This window comes from Pomacea canaliculata, linkage group LG10 (genome assembly GCF_003073045.1).
Source record: "Pomacea canaliculata isolate SZHN2017 linkage group LG10, ASM307304v1, whole genome shotgun sequence".
Lineage (NCBI taxonomy): Eukaryota > Metazoa > Mollusca > Gastropoda > Architaenioglossa > Ampullariidae > Pomacea > Pomacea canaliculata.
The window spans coordinates 702,578-717,850 of record NC_037599.1 but is presented as its reverse complement, the minus strand read 5'-3'; the positions used below and the strand labels follow the sequence as shown (position 1 = coordinate 717,850).

The following is a 15,273-nucleotide window of genomic DNA, read 5'->3' as shown; positions in this document are numbered from 1 at the left end:
ATCAAAACAGAGGTTTGAGCTACTAGTATATGTTGTTACATGTATTGTGATCTACCTTTGCAGGTTGTCACCGCGAACGTCTGCTACAAGAGGTCGAAATTCCAGTTAAATGCAGGCAGAGACAGATTCGAGATGACCGTGTTCTTTGTTTGTTCTAAAAACTACATAGCATAGTGGTCTGAGTTATTTGATACAGACTTCATTTGCCGTACTAAACAAATGGTGCAAGTCAACAAACTTCAGCATGTCCAAACGTGTCGTCTGCTACAGAGCTTGAGGCGAACCGAGCGTCGCGTGTGGAGTAGTAACCACTGCTGTGGACATGCGCAGCGATTTGAAGGCTGGCATGCGCAGACAACCACTTGGAAGACGCAACGGAACAGTATGTCCGTCCGACTCTCACAACTTCAGGCAACAATGCGATCCTAGACCTGTCTTTGCAGGCTGCAGTTTAGTGGGAAAATGGCAGACTTGGCACTGCTGCGTGTTGGCATTAACGTGGACATTCAACGAACTGACGGTACGGTAACTTGGTGTTTGAAAAATGAAAGTCACAGTCAAGTGTCACTTGATTGGAATTTCAAATTGAAAACCTGGCGCACATGTCAAATGTTGAGCAGGTTGTTGTCCACTTTCTTTCCTCACTCCGGCCGTGATTGCAGCTTTCTGTAAATAGATACTTTTGAAAGTGTACAGTTGACCAAGTATGATATCAACATCGTGCGTACTGGCGGAGCTAAAAACTTGTACCGGTGGCTTTGCGATGAAGCAATAAAAAGGAGGAAAACGAAGTCCTAGCGAATATCCTAGAAATGTACTGTAGGTTAGAAAGCCTCAGGAAAACAACATTGTTTAATCCTTAATATAATTAATATTAGAATATAATATTACTCCCATGTTAGTAAGGAAACCTTAGAATTTGTTCCAAACATTTGACATTTTTCGCCGTACATGAGTCACACTAGCCACTTGACAACAGCATGTAAACAAAATCGAACAGCGTTATAAAGCGATCGTTTTACGGACATGAACTCGTGTTTGTCTTTGTGTGAAATATTTTGTATATTTATGATGTAATCATTCAATAATTTAGTTAGTCATTTGTTATACAAACTTCCCTTATCTGTGTTGATAAGATTATTATAAGACCATTTGTTTCAGGCATGGCTGATGTTTAAAACTCTCAGCAAGTTAAGCTAATGTTAAGCAAATCATGTCACCCTCTGAGAAGGACATACATACAAGCCTATCAAGGACTGTTCCATCAGAACACATTTTTAAAGTTTATTTTTTGTGCACAACTGAGTGTAAGAAAATGAAGGAATAATAAACCTGTAAGACTTTTGATCAAGTAGACTTTCTAAACATATCATCTCCTGTTGTGTTACATATTTTTTTTTAATTTAGTAAATAAAAACCAAAAGTCAATTACAGAAATTGGGTTTTACATGATAAAATCACTAAGATGTAATCAAAATATTCATGGTGATTGTACGCATACTAGTCCATAGAGATGAATGTGTCAGTTACAATACTTTATACTGAAAGTGTTTACTGTTTACATCACTAGCAAAATTCTGGTCCCTGCCCATGATTATTAATTCAAATCAAGGACAACACAAGATTTCTTTTTTAAGTGCATGCATCAAGATTGCTTATGCCTGTGGGTGCACATACACTGACTGGAAGAGGCGGTAGAGAGGATGCCTTTAAACCACAGATGTCAGTTTCAGAAGTCTTAGCTGTTACATGCAGATAACCCCAGACCAAATGCACATGGTTTATCTTGTTGTCCATCTCAAGATTTCGTATAGATGTGGATAAACACCATTTTCTTTACCAGTTCCATTACGGTCCTCGCTCATTTTTATTATTTCTTATTTTAATGAGGGTTAAAGAGCCTCTTTAACTGTTGGTGGTAATTGTGTGTGGGGTTTTTTGTTACTATTTGCATAATTGATCCATGATTTGAGTGACATTTTTAAACGAAACTTTAAATTTCTTTTTTGATGAAACTTATCATAAGTTTAAAATTTGACACTATCCTGTTTGATAGTATTTGCCTTTTAGACCATTCTCAGACATTTAGAAAGTGTTTTAAAGGACGAGAACTTGTTTTGGCTAAAATGGTATAGCCTATTTCTTTGAACAAAAATTATTTTTTGAGCCAGGTCGCATACACTCTGCAGTCATCAGTGGTATAAACACAGAGACACGGAGTGCTACAGTCGAGTGGTTTGAGAAAGGAGAAACAAAAGGCAAAGAGGTGATTGCGAATTAATTTCACCAATTAGCATCATTTATCTATCCCTTATATTATCATTGTGTTTAAATGATGCAACTTCATACCTCCCTCCGACTCTTACTGTTTTATGTAACAGAAAAAAACACACAATAGCACAAGAAATCCATATTCCTGTTGTTAGCTTTTTCCTCACTGCAGTCTATCAGTGACACTTTCAAGTTATGATGGTGTCCTACAGTCTGTTGGTGCCTATTGGAGCCTATAATGGTGCACTACATACCAAATGAGTAGTATCAGGGGATCAAAGCAATGTTGCAAAGTCTTAGCCAGGTCTGTGGACAACCAGCTTGAGTTATGTTTTTCTGAAATCTGATAATAATCAACAAAAAGAAAAACTAGTTAAGTTAATCATCCCCACAGAAACAGGGTAATCCATAGGCTTCACATTGCTTGCATTCTTGACAAGAGCTTTGTTGCTGGGTTTCAGATTGAGGTGGAAGCCATTTTTGCACTGAATCCTCAGCTACTTCAGCAAGCTGACCTCATTTCTCACAGAGATGCCAACACAGCAAAAGTTAGTATTTTTCTCTCACTCCCCCTTTCTCAGCTCTTGATTCACTGTGAAATGGGCTTCACAGTATATTTGTCATGAAATTATTGTGATCAACTGTTGGAGCTGTGTCTGGAGTCCATAAGTTACTTGAAAAAAAAAAAAATCAGCAAATTTAAAGCTGTTAAAGCTGTTAAATGCTTTCATGTCATTTGGAGATAGTGATGCAATACTTTATTCGTAAATATATTAATAAAATAAACTTTGCATGGTCTGCTTGTTCAAGAAGCTTATGGTAGAAGATGCAGGGATTTCAATTCTGGCCTCCAGGCACAACCCCAAAAATCAATCACTGTAAAGCATCACTATTTCCCAAAGGAATGGCTGTGGGGCTAAAGCATTTAATTGCTTTAAATTTGCTGTTTTTTTTGGGTTTTTTTAATTTTTTTACGAAGACCTAGGACAGGCAGTTCTGTTGATATTCAAAATCATGACTACAAGGCTTCATTTTTCATGGATTAAGCAATACTTGGGTGATGAAAGTGAATATTTCTGCTGGTTAAAAGCAATAATCTTTGGTCTTGAAACAATGGGAGAAAGCCAAACCAAGCCTCCAACATACTTTGCTGGTGGAAGCTACTTGTTTATGCAGTAAAGAAATAAGGGTATTGTCAGTTTCTGTGACACAAAATGCAACAAAGGAAAAAAAACTCTGATGCAGGAATGTGATTTTGTAAACATTCATCATACTGGAATGTTTGTGAGGAGAAAAGAAAGTGATGCAGTTTACTGAATTATTTTGTCTTTGATGACACCAAGAACACCAGTGATAGACGTACATACCCTTTGAGAGACAGGCAGCAGCTGTATCCAGTAAACGCATGTACTGATAAACAGGTAGCATCACCGCTGGATGCTTGTGTTATGTTGGACTAGGAGTTGTCAGGCTGTCACTATTTAAACCTACATGATAGCAACTACAGCAGGGGTCTCAATTTACTCAATTTACTCAATTTACCCGGGGGCCACTGGAGGCAGAGTCTGGATGAGGCTGGGCCGCATCAGGTTTTCCTCAAGAAAAGCTCTTACAAAAACATCCAATGGGGTTATCAAATGTCTTATTTTTTCATCTTATTTTTTGTGTTAAAAAATAAAAATAAATTAACAAATTCATAAGAAAAAAATAAATCAATCAGTAATAAATAAATTGAAATGAAAATATAATAATAATAATACAGCAGATTAGAAGACTGAAGAAAATATAGTTGCTGGACCAGAGAATGTAATTATTATTATTCAGATTCAAATGTCTGTATTAGCATTTCTGTAACATTTAACTTTCTGAACATGAATGGAACATTGAACATAAACTGTTTGAACATGGCTTCTTCTGCCTACTTCTTGCTGCTAGAGATCTGGCAGCGCTTACTCTCGCATAGCCGAGCCACATTTGGCTTTAAGGGAGGAAGCAGTTGAGACCCTCAGTACGGCTTGAAGATGCTCATCAGTAAGTCTGGATCTGTACTTGGACTTATTGAAGTTCAGGTAGAGTAAAGCTTTTCGCACAAATATGTGCTTCCCAAAAAGACACATGGTCCGCTTGAACATTCGGGAAAGCTCAGGGAAGCTAGGGGCAATTCTCTCAAAAATGCCCGAGCTGTCTGCTTTTTCACTCACCTCCCTGAACTTGGCTTTGAGTTCAAGTTGCACTGCAGGTCAATGAAGCTCCATTTGAAGCACAGGAGAAGGCATCTTGCACATCAAAGGAGAAGGGGTCCGCAAAAATTTGAAATGTGGTTCGTGCGTCTTGAAGTCTGCAAATCTGTGATTCAAATTCCTGCTGTAGCTTCAAAATGACATCCACATACTCTTCACCACCTGAACGGTGTGCCTGCATCCATGAGTGCCTTGCATGCTGGGAAATGCCAAAGGTTGTTCTGAGAAAGCTGGGCTTCCATAACAAAGTTTTGTCGAGAATGCTCTCACGTTGTCATAGGCCAGCACTGACAAGTTTGCCCCTGACCTTGTAGCTTTTGTTCAGTTACGTAAGCTCATCGTGTCATATCAACAAAAAAAGCTAAGTCCATAAGCCATTTTTGATCACTTAGCACAGGTACAGCAACCCCATCTTTCTCCATGAAGGCTTTCACTTCGGCTCTCAACTCAAAAAATCTCTTCAGTATGTTTCCCCTGCTGAGCAGTATCAAACTCGGGCCGCACTAGCATGAAACTTTGATATTGAAGTGGGGGCCGCAAACTTTTGGCCCGCGGGCCGCGAGTTTGAGACCCCTGAACTACAGCATTTTTCTTCATTGATATATATTCAACAATCAAAATACAATAATAGGGATTTTTCATGTTCCGACGTCATTTATAGATGAATTTATTTTAATTATCTAGTTATCTGCTTTTCTAGGTCTTGAAACTAAAAATATAGCAGAATTAATGCATCAGTTTATTCCATTGTTACTTGAATTTTTGTTTTTGGTTGGTTGTTTGTTTTTTTTTTGGGGGGGGGGGTTGACAGCCTAGTTTGTGTTGAAACTCCTGAGTGGTCATATAACAGCTAAAATGTTGTAGGTGCGTATTTATGATAAGCACTGATAATAAAAACTTTTTTATATATATTTTCAACTCATTCCTTTCTTGCAAATTTTAATACAGTCGGACGTCACTAAGTTGAACTCGAAGGAACCCCCAAAAAATTTCAACATACAGAGTTTTCTGAACTGTGTAATAGGTGCAGGTTAATCAAGGACAGTTTTTTGTCATAACTGTTTATTATATGTATAAAGTAGGCTACATACCAGTGGATGTACATACTGTCAAACAGTGCAATGAAAGACCTTCAGAGAAAAAAGAATATTAACTTTTCTTGGTGTCGATGCGCTGATGCGTCTTGCTTGACAATCTCATCAATGGACCGAAACGCATTTTCCTCAAAATTCGGCATAGATTCTAAAAATCTGCACAGTCAGTCAATATCCTGCCTCACTTCTTTTTGATTGGGGATAGGATGAGTATTAACAGCCATCTTCTTCCTCATCCCCACTCTCATTTTCCTTTTGGTCCTTGTTTGCCACCTTAGCAATAATGTTAGCCACCTTTAGTTCTCCACAAACTTTCACCACACTGTTAGCTTCAAGAAAGTCTTGAAAGTACACTTCCTTATTGGCGTCAGAGCTAAGGACCATTCTGTTTCTATTGGCATTCGGTCCAGGTGCTCCTCTGAATCATCAACGGTTTGATGTCCAAAACCTGCTTTTTTGAAGCAATTCTTGTTTCCTCCATAACCTCATCCCAAGCTCTATGGGTCATTTGCATCGCTTCTTGCAGGTCACTTCTGAGTGGGTGTTTCTCTTCTTTATCCCATATCAGTTTTCTAACAATGAGTTTGCAGGATCACAGCTTGAACTTTGTTAATGATGCCCTGGTCAAGAGGTTCAAGTTTAGATGTGTTTGGCGGCAAGATTTAGTCACAGCTTTCATGACGGATATATGCTGTGCAATTGTTGATGAAAAGAATGACTCTTCTTTTCTTCTGGACCATCGCTGCATCCACTTTCTTCAGCCACTTGGAGAAAAACTGTCATCCAAGCTTTCTTATTGGCCACATAATGCACAGATAGCAATTTCACATTTTTGAAGCATCTGGGTTTCAATGATTTCCAAATCAACAGTGCAGGCAATTTTTCTAACCCACTCATGTTTGTGCCCAATAGAAGAGTCGTGCTCCTTACTTTTCTTTCCACCATGACAAGCTTCACCTTTCAAAGTCATTGTTTTGTCAGAAGTGCATTTGAAGAATAAGCCAGTTTTGTCTGCATTGAAGTTGTAGTCTGTACCCAGCCACTGTATTCTATTTCTGAATTTACGCACTTTTGCCGCATAGCCTATTAAACACAATTCTGTCTTTTCTTGAATTTATCCAGCCACCCTCTCCAATGAAACATTCAGGTCAGAATCTGTCACGGTCATCCCAGATCCTCGGAGGTCTCATCACAGAATCCAGAGGATGACTAAAGTGCCTTTAGGGATCGTGTATCCATCAAACTCCACGTCATATGAAGGGGCATGCGGCAAACTTAGTGACACAATGTTGACCTAGCAAAGAACCTCCATTATGACAGCCTCCACATAAGCTGACTGGGGTCTATCCTTCATGATGGGCGCTCACTCAGTTCCGATAACATTTGTGGATCTCCCCACTTGTCCTGCATGTCAGGGTGATAAAGGAAGTAAACCAGAGTCCACCAGATAATTTTAGAGCCTGTATAGAAGATAGGGGTTGAACCACACAAGTGCAGGTCCAAAATTCCCGTAGAGGGTGTGGAGTCTATGAAGGACCAGAGAGTGGTTAATAGTGCAGAATGCAGCAGATGTGTCCGGTAGAGTTAAGGCAGAAACACCACCACTGTCAAAGGCAGATAATGTGTCGATGGTCACTTTAATTAAAGTAGTTTCAGTTCTGTGAAAAGGTCTGTATGCTGACTGAGCATCGGAGATAAGCTGGTGCTCTTGTAAGTAGGCCCACAGCTGTGTCAAACTACTTTCTCTGTGATCTTTGAGAGAAAAGCAAGTTGGAAACTGGGATAATTGTTCAACATGTTGACATCAAGTGTAGATTTCTTAAGAAGTGGCTTTACCAGGATATTGTTAACCGAAGATGGAGAAACACCTGAAGACTGGACGAGACATTGCAACAGTTCTGACATTTTATTGAGTCAGGATGGACATTAACATCTCCAAGAAGCACTTCGGGTCCATTGAGTGCATTGCTATAGTCCAGCAGATCATGAAATTCTGAGAAAAAGGTAGAGGCTGTGAGTTTGTTTTTGACACTTGGAGGGGGTCTATAGATGTAGAACAGGTGCATCGAGCAATAGGGAGCCGAAAAAAAGAGACATACGCATTCAAAAGATGTATGTGGGAACAATAAATCAATAGTAAGGACAGGTACTTGACAAGTGATGATTTGTAGATAATAATGCCGCCTCCACGTGTAGGATGGGGAACAATTTCAGGCAGTAGCCGCTGGAGTAAGATCTACACACACTCTGGTGTGGCCTTGATGTTTAAGCCATGTCTCAGTGATGATGAAAATAGCAAGGTGGTGATCTGTTACAAAGTCTACAATTTTAACACTCTTCAGTGACTGTTGTGCTGACGATACAAACTGGGCGTTGAAAAGTACATGTTTAGTTGTGGTGTGGGGGAAACTAGGCAGTCTCCTGTTTCATACAACCATGTTGATTTCGTCGGTCATGTTTCCAGCTGGTGTTACGGATAATGACATTAAGTTTTATACTTTGATCGTGGTGTTGCTGATCCTGATGCAGATGACAAATCAGAGAATCTTGACAATGGCTGTGAATGTTCAAAAGTACTACGCACGTTGCAGAAGGGAGTGTTGAACTGACATGGGGGAAACATGATCCCATAGAGAGTTAAAAACACACAGTGAAGCTTTGACAGAAGCACAGTCTGTGTCAGAACTTGGTGAAGAGTGACATGCAGCAGAAAAACAAAAAGCGGCAGAGCAGGTGGTGGATTTTTTTCAAAGGACACTGTTTACGATGACCAGCAGGGTAGTGATGGATTTGAATCCGTTGTCTTGATGGGGTGTCAACATTCACAGAATCATAGTAAAGAGAACGTTAATGTCAACTAAATAGGCAGCAAGTTTAAGGGTAGCAAGAGGATTCAACAGTGCTAACTGAGATGTCCTGTGGACATACTGTATAGCATAATGCCACATTTGTGGTGAAAGTGTTGATGAAATGAGATTTGGAAAATTGAGAACTATCATAAAAAATAGAATTCAGAGAGATTTTGAAAATGCAAAACAAGACAACTACAGTAATATATACTAGAGGAGAATCTAAAGTGAGGCTGAGTTGTAGGAAAAAACCGAATGAGCAGTAAGAATTAAATCTAAACTAATGGCTGAGAAGGTAGCAGTTACAGTAAAAACAATAACAAAGGAAAGCCCCAGAGAAACAAATACAACTTGTAACTTAAAGAAACTTATGGATACAAATAAGCAAAGATGTTGCACTAGAAAATTAAAAAATCATGGACAACAAAGCAGCTCAGTCTGTCAGGAGCAGCCTCGTTTCCACCTGAATTTACATCCATTATCTTGGTTTTCCAAAACTGGTCTGAAATGTAGCCCCAGAATAATATCCTAAAAGCATTAGAAAATTCAACAGAGGTTGGAGTCAAAAAGTCTTTGAGTTGAGGCGATCTAAAATACATTGGTCTTTTAGTAATTCGGCTGGGGACTAACGAGTAATTTGACATGGGGAAGGTCAACTTAGCGAGGTCCGACAGTACTAATGCAATTATTACCAATAATAACTATTTTTATGTTCGAGTTACAAATAAACTGCTAACCCTTAGATCTATAGTTTTACAAAAGTTTTCTTTTTTTTGTATGATGTTCATTTGCTATAATAATTATTTCCTTGTTCTATAATATTTAATTTTATGTAATATTCATTTTCTTGTTCTGTAATAATTATTTCTTTTCTCTAATATTTTATAATGCTCATTTTTGTATAATATTTCTTGTTCTTAATATTTATTTTCTTGATATAAAATATTTATTTTTCTCTAATATTTATTTCTATATGGTCATCTTTACTATTCATTTCTTCGTTGGGACTCTTTCACCTTTACCTCATCACAGTATCCCGATGAATCTGCATATGCAAATGGTGATAGAAGCCTAATAGACGATGAGGAGGAGGAAGAGGATGAACCCATTAGCATCACAGACAGTTGTTATACTGATGAAGGGGAGGCTGCTCCTCCAGCCAAACCCAGGAGTCGCCCATCATCTTCTCAGGCCCAAGCAGGCCGTCGCAGTCAGCAGCCAGTTCGAAGGGTGGTTAAGGTATCCTCAGACTGTCTCGGACTTCTTGATCCCCAGAATTTTGCATGACTTGATCAGTGTTGAGACTGGACAGCCTAATGTTTCCCTCTTTTGGCGAAGGCCAGGCTTAAGATTGAACACTTTTTGCATGAATTTGTGTTTTGACTCTTTTTGTTTCTGGTCATGTTTTGTGGTTGTGGGCTAAGGTGGTCCATAGTGATAGCCTGTGTGATTTATAGTCGTGGGCTGTGGTCTATAAGATGGTCATTGCTTGAACTTAAAGCAGAGTTTGTAATTTTCTTCACTTCATGTTACAGCGTGTCATTGGTTGTGTCTAGAAGCATGTCAGGTCATTGCAATTAGTTTTACTGTGAGCTCGAGAAAATGGTCAAAGCATCTAAAAATAGGCAGCTGATGGTTGTGAAATTGTACATCAATCAGTCAGCAAAGCCTTAAAACTAACATGCAGTAAGATTCATCATGCATCAAGAATAAGCAGCTAACATTAACAAACCTGTAAACTTCAACATTAAAGAGTCTAACAGTGATGAAGTTCGTTGTGCTTAAAGAATAATAACAGGCAAAGTCCAGTGTACTTTTAAGTGGACTTGTACATTTGTTAATTGTTTTGACACCTGGAGCACCTCATTTATTCTGTCTTGCTTTTGTGCCTTATGTTAGAAGAGATCCTTGTGCCTGCTCATAATGGAATATGATGAACTGATTGATGGAAGCTTTATTTGTTCAGTAGTCATATTTTATGGGATTTATCATGTTTCTTAATACATTAATGTTTCTATCTTCAAATATTCCCTGATGGATGCTTCATTGGTAGGAATTCTGTAGTATTGTACTGAGTGGCTGAAACTTGAAATTAATGCTGCATTTTGTACAGTTCGGGCATAGTTGCTTTTATTTGTAAATTGTTACCTTTTGTAGTTTTAGGTGTCAATTGTGCAATTAGTTTGCTATTCAGTGAGGCATATGCATGTTACCATCTTTGTTTTGTGCTGGAATATGTCGATTGTTAATGAAGACGAACTTTTTTCTGACTTAGAAAATGGTGTTGAACATGCTGCGGGTCATCTGTGATGTTATGGCAACTCGTTTGTTATTTTTCAGAGTAACAAAAGTGTGTCCAGCAACATAAGTGGGGGGGAAAATGGAAGGCCTCCAAATAAAGGTAAGTAACAGAACTGTGAGTATTATGTAATACTAAAAACTATAACATTGGGTACAGCTTAATTTCATAAATATCTTGTTTGATGTTTGATTTTCATAAGAAAATTGTCAAGATTTAATTTTTAAAAATTAATACAGTGACAGTTTTTGAACTATAATAAATCTCATCATGCTGGAACATTCTTTGTTCATCTAAAAACTGTCTTTACATAAGAGATGTCGAGAGTGGAACAGGCCACTCATAAAATAAGAGGGAATGTAAAAGCAACAATAAATCCAGTAAGGCAATGTTCAGTGTTACTTTCACAACAAAGTTTGTGCATAAAGGTTGTGGTAAAGGTACGCTAAACCATGGTAAACAGTAGAGTATACTGTGAGCATTTGAAAGTGACCTAAGAGAGGTGTGCATGCTTCTGCTTTACTTACAGGATCATAAACAGTGATACCAAGGTGTTCTCTTATTGGTACCTTTCTGTAAACAAGGCATTGAGCTTTGCCTCACAGTATGATTGTTTTGTGTTTAGTGCAATCAAGGCATTGAGTCTACCTCACAATATGATTGTTGTGTTTAGTGCAATCAGCAAGAGCTCGCCCAAGTTATGTGCGTCCTCAGCCACCGAAGGAACAGAATGGTCAGGCAGAACCTCCACCACCAAATGAACCAAAGAAGTCTGTGATACCAATAGGTACAAACATTTTGTGATTAGCCACAGAACAGTATGGGAGGACATGGGGCATCTGCCTGCATCTGGTTTTAGTGTGAGCAGTGGGTGATAGGGCTGGATTTTGTGCATACCACAACATGTATTGGCTCAGGTGAACAATATGCTATGCGTGTGTGCAGAAGTAACAGGCACTTGAAATCATTTGTAGTCTGTGCAATCCAGCTGCTCAAGTACAGAGATGACTTGTCAGTTTTGTGTGTGTGTGTGTGTGATGATGATGTAGGTGTGTCTTAAGAATGGTCGAGATGTACGATTGCATGTTTTTAAGTTTCCTTCCCATTGTTGTTTTTTTCTCCAGTTGCTGGTTCCCGTCGCAAATCCAATGTCGTTAAGGAAATTGAAAAGATCAAACAAAAGCGAGATGAGCGGCGGGCTGTGCACCAAGCTATCCGTGAACAAGCTGAATCGGAATATGACACCTCAGATCCCAACTGGGAGTTCAAAGCAATGATCAAGTAGGAGATAAATTTCTCTGTTCTCCCCTCCCTCCACACCTAGTTCAGTATTTGGGTTTTCTATCATGTTCATTTTTGTTAAGTCATTTCAACTTCAGTCATATCTATCTATGATGAAAATAGATCCTCAAATATAAACAGGGAATTGGTAGGAATCAAAAGTGTATGCTGTGAGTAACATTAGAAATTTCCATTAGAACATTTCAAGCTCACTATTGTCATAGAGGTTAGCCAGGGGGATCACACCTACTAGCTGTAATGTGTTTACACCTGATAAAAATTTGACTTTGTTTGCCACTGTCTTGGAACCTGAGAAATTGGAAATGCTTTCAGGTGCAGAATAAGTAATCACTGCAGCATGGAATTTTTAAGTCTCATTACATGGAATGATCCACTTTGATAAGTTGTCTTCTCCTGGAATGTTGGAGAGCAACAAGACAGCAGGAGAAAGAGAAAAGACATGGTTGACAATAAGTTTATGACACTATTGCACATTTGTCTCTTATCTCTGGCAGAGAATTCCGCAGTCAGTTGGATTATCGGCCTCTCACAGCCTCTGATCCTATAGAAAACCATCAAATTTGTGTCTGTGTGAGAAAACGACCCATGAACAAGAAAGGTAAACATTTTTTTTTTTTAATAAGGTTTCAAATTATGTATGATTGTCATTTAATTTACAATAATTAATCTAATAGCAGTTTTACAAAGAAAATTGATTATTTTATGGTTTTGCATCTTTTAACAAGTAAATGCAGCAAACTCTACAAGTCAGAAAAGGCTTAGCGTACAGCACAAAGACCAAATGTTTTAAAAAAAAAAAAAAAAGAAAGCTGTGCTTGTTGTCTCAGAAATAAACATAGAGCTCCAAGCTCAGCACTCTGGCTATTTGGCCTTTCTTTTTTTTTAAAAAAAAAACCAACAGAACTATCAAGAGGGGAGCCTGATGTCCTAACGGTGCCTAACAAGGACAACGTCATGGTGCATGAACCCAAGCTAAAGGTGGACCTTACAAAGTATCTAGAGAACCAGACATTCCGCTTCGACTATGCCTTTGATGAGAATGCAACTAACGAAATGGTCTATCGGTAGGTGCTTAAAGCTTTTTCATTCTTGGTCTGCTGATAGGTCTGTGACATAAGGAATTCTTTTTGAGTTGTCTCTAATGCTCACAAGAAGATAGAAAATGAAATTATCTACTAACAGGCTGTTGATTATCGCTTGGTGTTAGTGGTTTATCATCTTTATTTGATGACAGTGTAAGAGACATGTTTTTTCCATGTCTTTATCAAGTGGCTTAACAACGGTTTTGATAACATTGCAATCGTTAACATAGTCTTTTGTGTGTGTTTTTGTAAAGTTTTCTCATAAATTTCTCAATTTATATTGATAGGCAGCATTAAAAATGTAAAATGCCCATTGGTTCTTTAGCTCTCTGTTATGGCTGTGATGAGTAATCAGCCAGGGTCATAGATGCCCGACGTGCTTGTGTTGTAGTATAATGATCTGTCATCTATTTTTGAAACAGGAGTTTTACGTGAAGACGATAACAGCGAACAATAATTCATCTGTTTATTAATCCTTATTTGTTTTATAGTTCTTAATTGATGACCTACGTAGTAATTGTTCCCACTCACTATCTATTTATCAGTCCATGTTTGTTTTGTGGATCTCAGTTGAAGACCTACTTGAGGATTGTTTCCCACTCACCATGGCTGTTTATCAGTTGTACTTTTGTTTACGAAGGCATTGGCTCACCTATCTTAAAAGCTTCCCAATTGATTTATTGTTGTTGTGTGTTCTAGGTATACAGCAAAGCCTCTAGTAGAAAGTATATTTGAGGGGGGCATGGCAACATGCTTTGCTTATGGACAGACAGGAAGTGGAAAGACACATGTGAGTCTTGTAATTGTATAGCTGAATGCATTTTGTAATTTACCACAGACCTCTTTCAACCTGCAATTGGATTTCCTATATAAAGTGTTATGTAGGCAGCTTCTTACAGTGCACTGAATAGATATCAGTGAGCTCTCAAGCATCTAAAATTGTCTCTTTTAATGCATGCATAAATGTAAAATTTTTAGATGCAAACTAATACATAGTATATTATCTCGCATCCCCTCTGTAGTTCTTTGTAGCCACTTTTTGCTATACACTGTACATTTGCCAGCATAATGAGTTCGGTGGGTTCTTTTTCATTTTTTGCAAAAATCATCTACGTCCTTGGTACGCTAGGGTTATAGCTCATCTTCACTTGCTTAGACATTCTGTGACATGCTGGTGTTGAGGGAAAGTGGGGTCATCATTTGTAAGTGACCTTGCAGTACAGAAATAAGTGTGGCTGATGTCACTATAATTAGACTTTTCTGTGATCCATGAAAATTATACAAATGTATTGCTGACACTGACATTTATAGGCAATAGACTGTGCATTGACATGTCCTCCTGCACCAACACAGATTGGCGGTCCTGGGTTCAGCTATTGTCCCAGGCATGGGCACGCTGTTCTTTCTCAGCATGTGGCATCTGTGGCTGCCTTGCCATGGTATAGCCATAGTTGCTGGCACAGGGTAAACCACCACCACCCTGACACACACACACACCTGTAAGGTGCATTTGAAGTACTGACATTTACAGATGTAATTTCTCATTTATATATCCTATTGTCATGCTGTATTCTGTGTACACAAATAAAATATGAGCATTATCTTGTGATTTTGCATTGGGGTGTTTTGTGTACAGACAATGGGAGGTGATTTCACACTCAAAGGACAGCAAGACTGTGCCAAGGGTATTTATTGTTTAGCAGGTGAGCCACAGGTTATGTCTTGTTACGTGTGCAGTCTCCATTCGTGTTTCACTGAGCTGCACATTATCACAGTTTGTTTTTGATTTGAGTAACAGCAAACCTTGACATGCACAACACTTGTCCATGATCATCTTACAGTCTTTACTCCGTGACATTCACATTCTGTGTTGCCACAACATTTTGAGAATGTTCCTATAGTTATATTACTCAGCTGTTTGTAATTATTTGATGCTTCTTGCAGCCAAGGATGTGTTTCGGCTGCTGCATTCCAAGTATAAGAAGCTAGATCTAGTGGTAGGAGCAAGTTTCTTCGAGATCTACAGTGGCAAAGTGAGTGACATTCCTTGCTACTGTCTTTGGCTCATCTGTGCTGGCACTTGCTCTGTTCTGAAAACAGTCATGATTTAGGAGAGCAAATGTTGAGCTTGTATAA

At 38.6% G+C, this 15,273-nt stretch overlaps 1 protein-coding gene across 2 annotated transcripts in view; it reads left to right on the top strand.

Annotated features, from left to right (window-relative positions):
- Positions 1-335: 335 nt before the first annotated feature.
- The window catches only part of LOC112573133 (kinesin-like protein KIF2A), a 28,625-nt gene continuing 13,687 nt past the window's right edge, over positions 336-15,273 (top strand). Inside the window, exons 1-12 of one of the 2 annotated variants that reach the window (XM_025253205.1) lie at positions 336-520; positions 2,172-2,266; positions 2,733-2,819; positions 9,487-9,693; positions 10,795-10,855; positions 11,427-11,540; positions 11,878-12,034; positions 12,550-12,653; positions 12,957-13,119; positions 13,837-13,927; positions 14,774-14,840; positions 15,082-15,170. In XM_025253205.1, coding sequence (XP_025108990.1) covers positions 463-520; positions 2,172-2,266; positions 2,733-2,819; positions 9,487-9,693; positions 10,795-10,855; positions 11,427-11,540; positions 11,878-12,034; positions 12,550-12,653; positions 12,957-13,119; positions 13,837-13,927; positions 14,774-14,840; positions 15,082-15,170 — 1,293 coding nt within the window. In that variant the 5' untranslated portion in view covers positions 336-462. The remainder of the gene's footprint in view (positions 521-2,171; positions 2,267-2,732; positions 2,820-9,486; positions 9,694-10,794; positions 10,856-11,426; positions 11,541-11,877; positions 12,035-12,549; positions 12,654-12,956; positions 13,120-13,836; positions 13,928-14,773; positions 14,841-15,081; positions 15,171-15,273) is intronic. The other variant, XM_025253206.1, reaches the window with a different exon arrangement.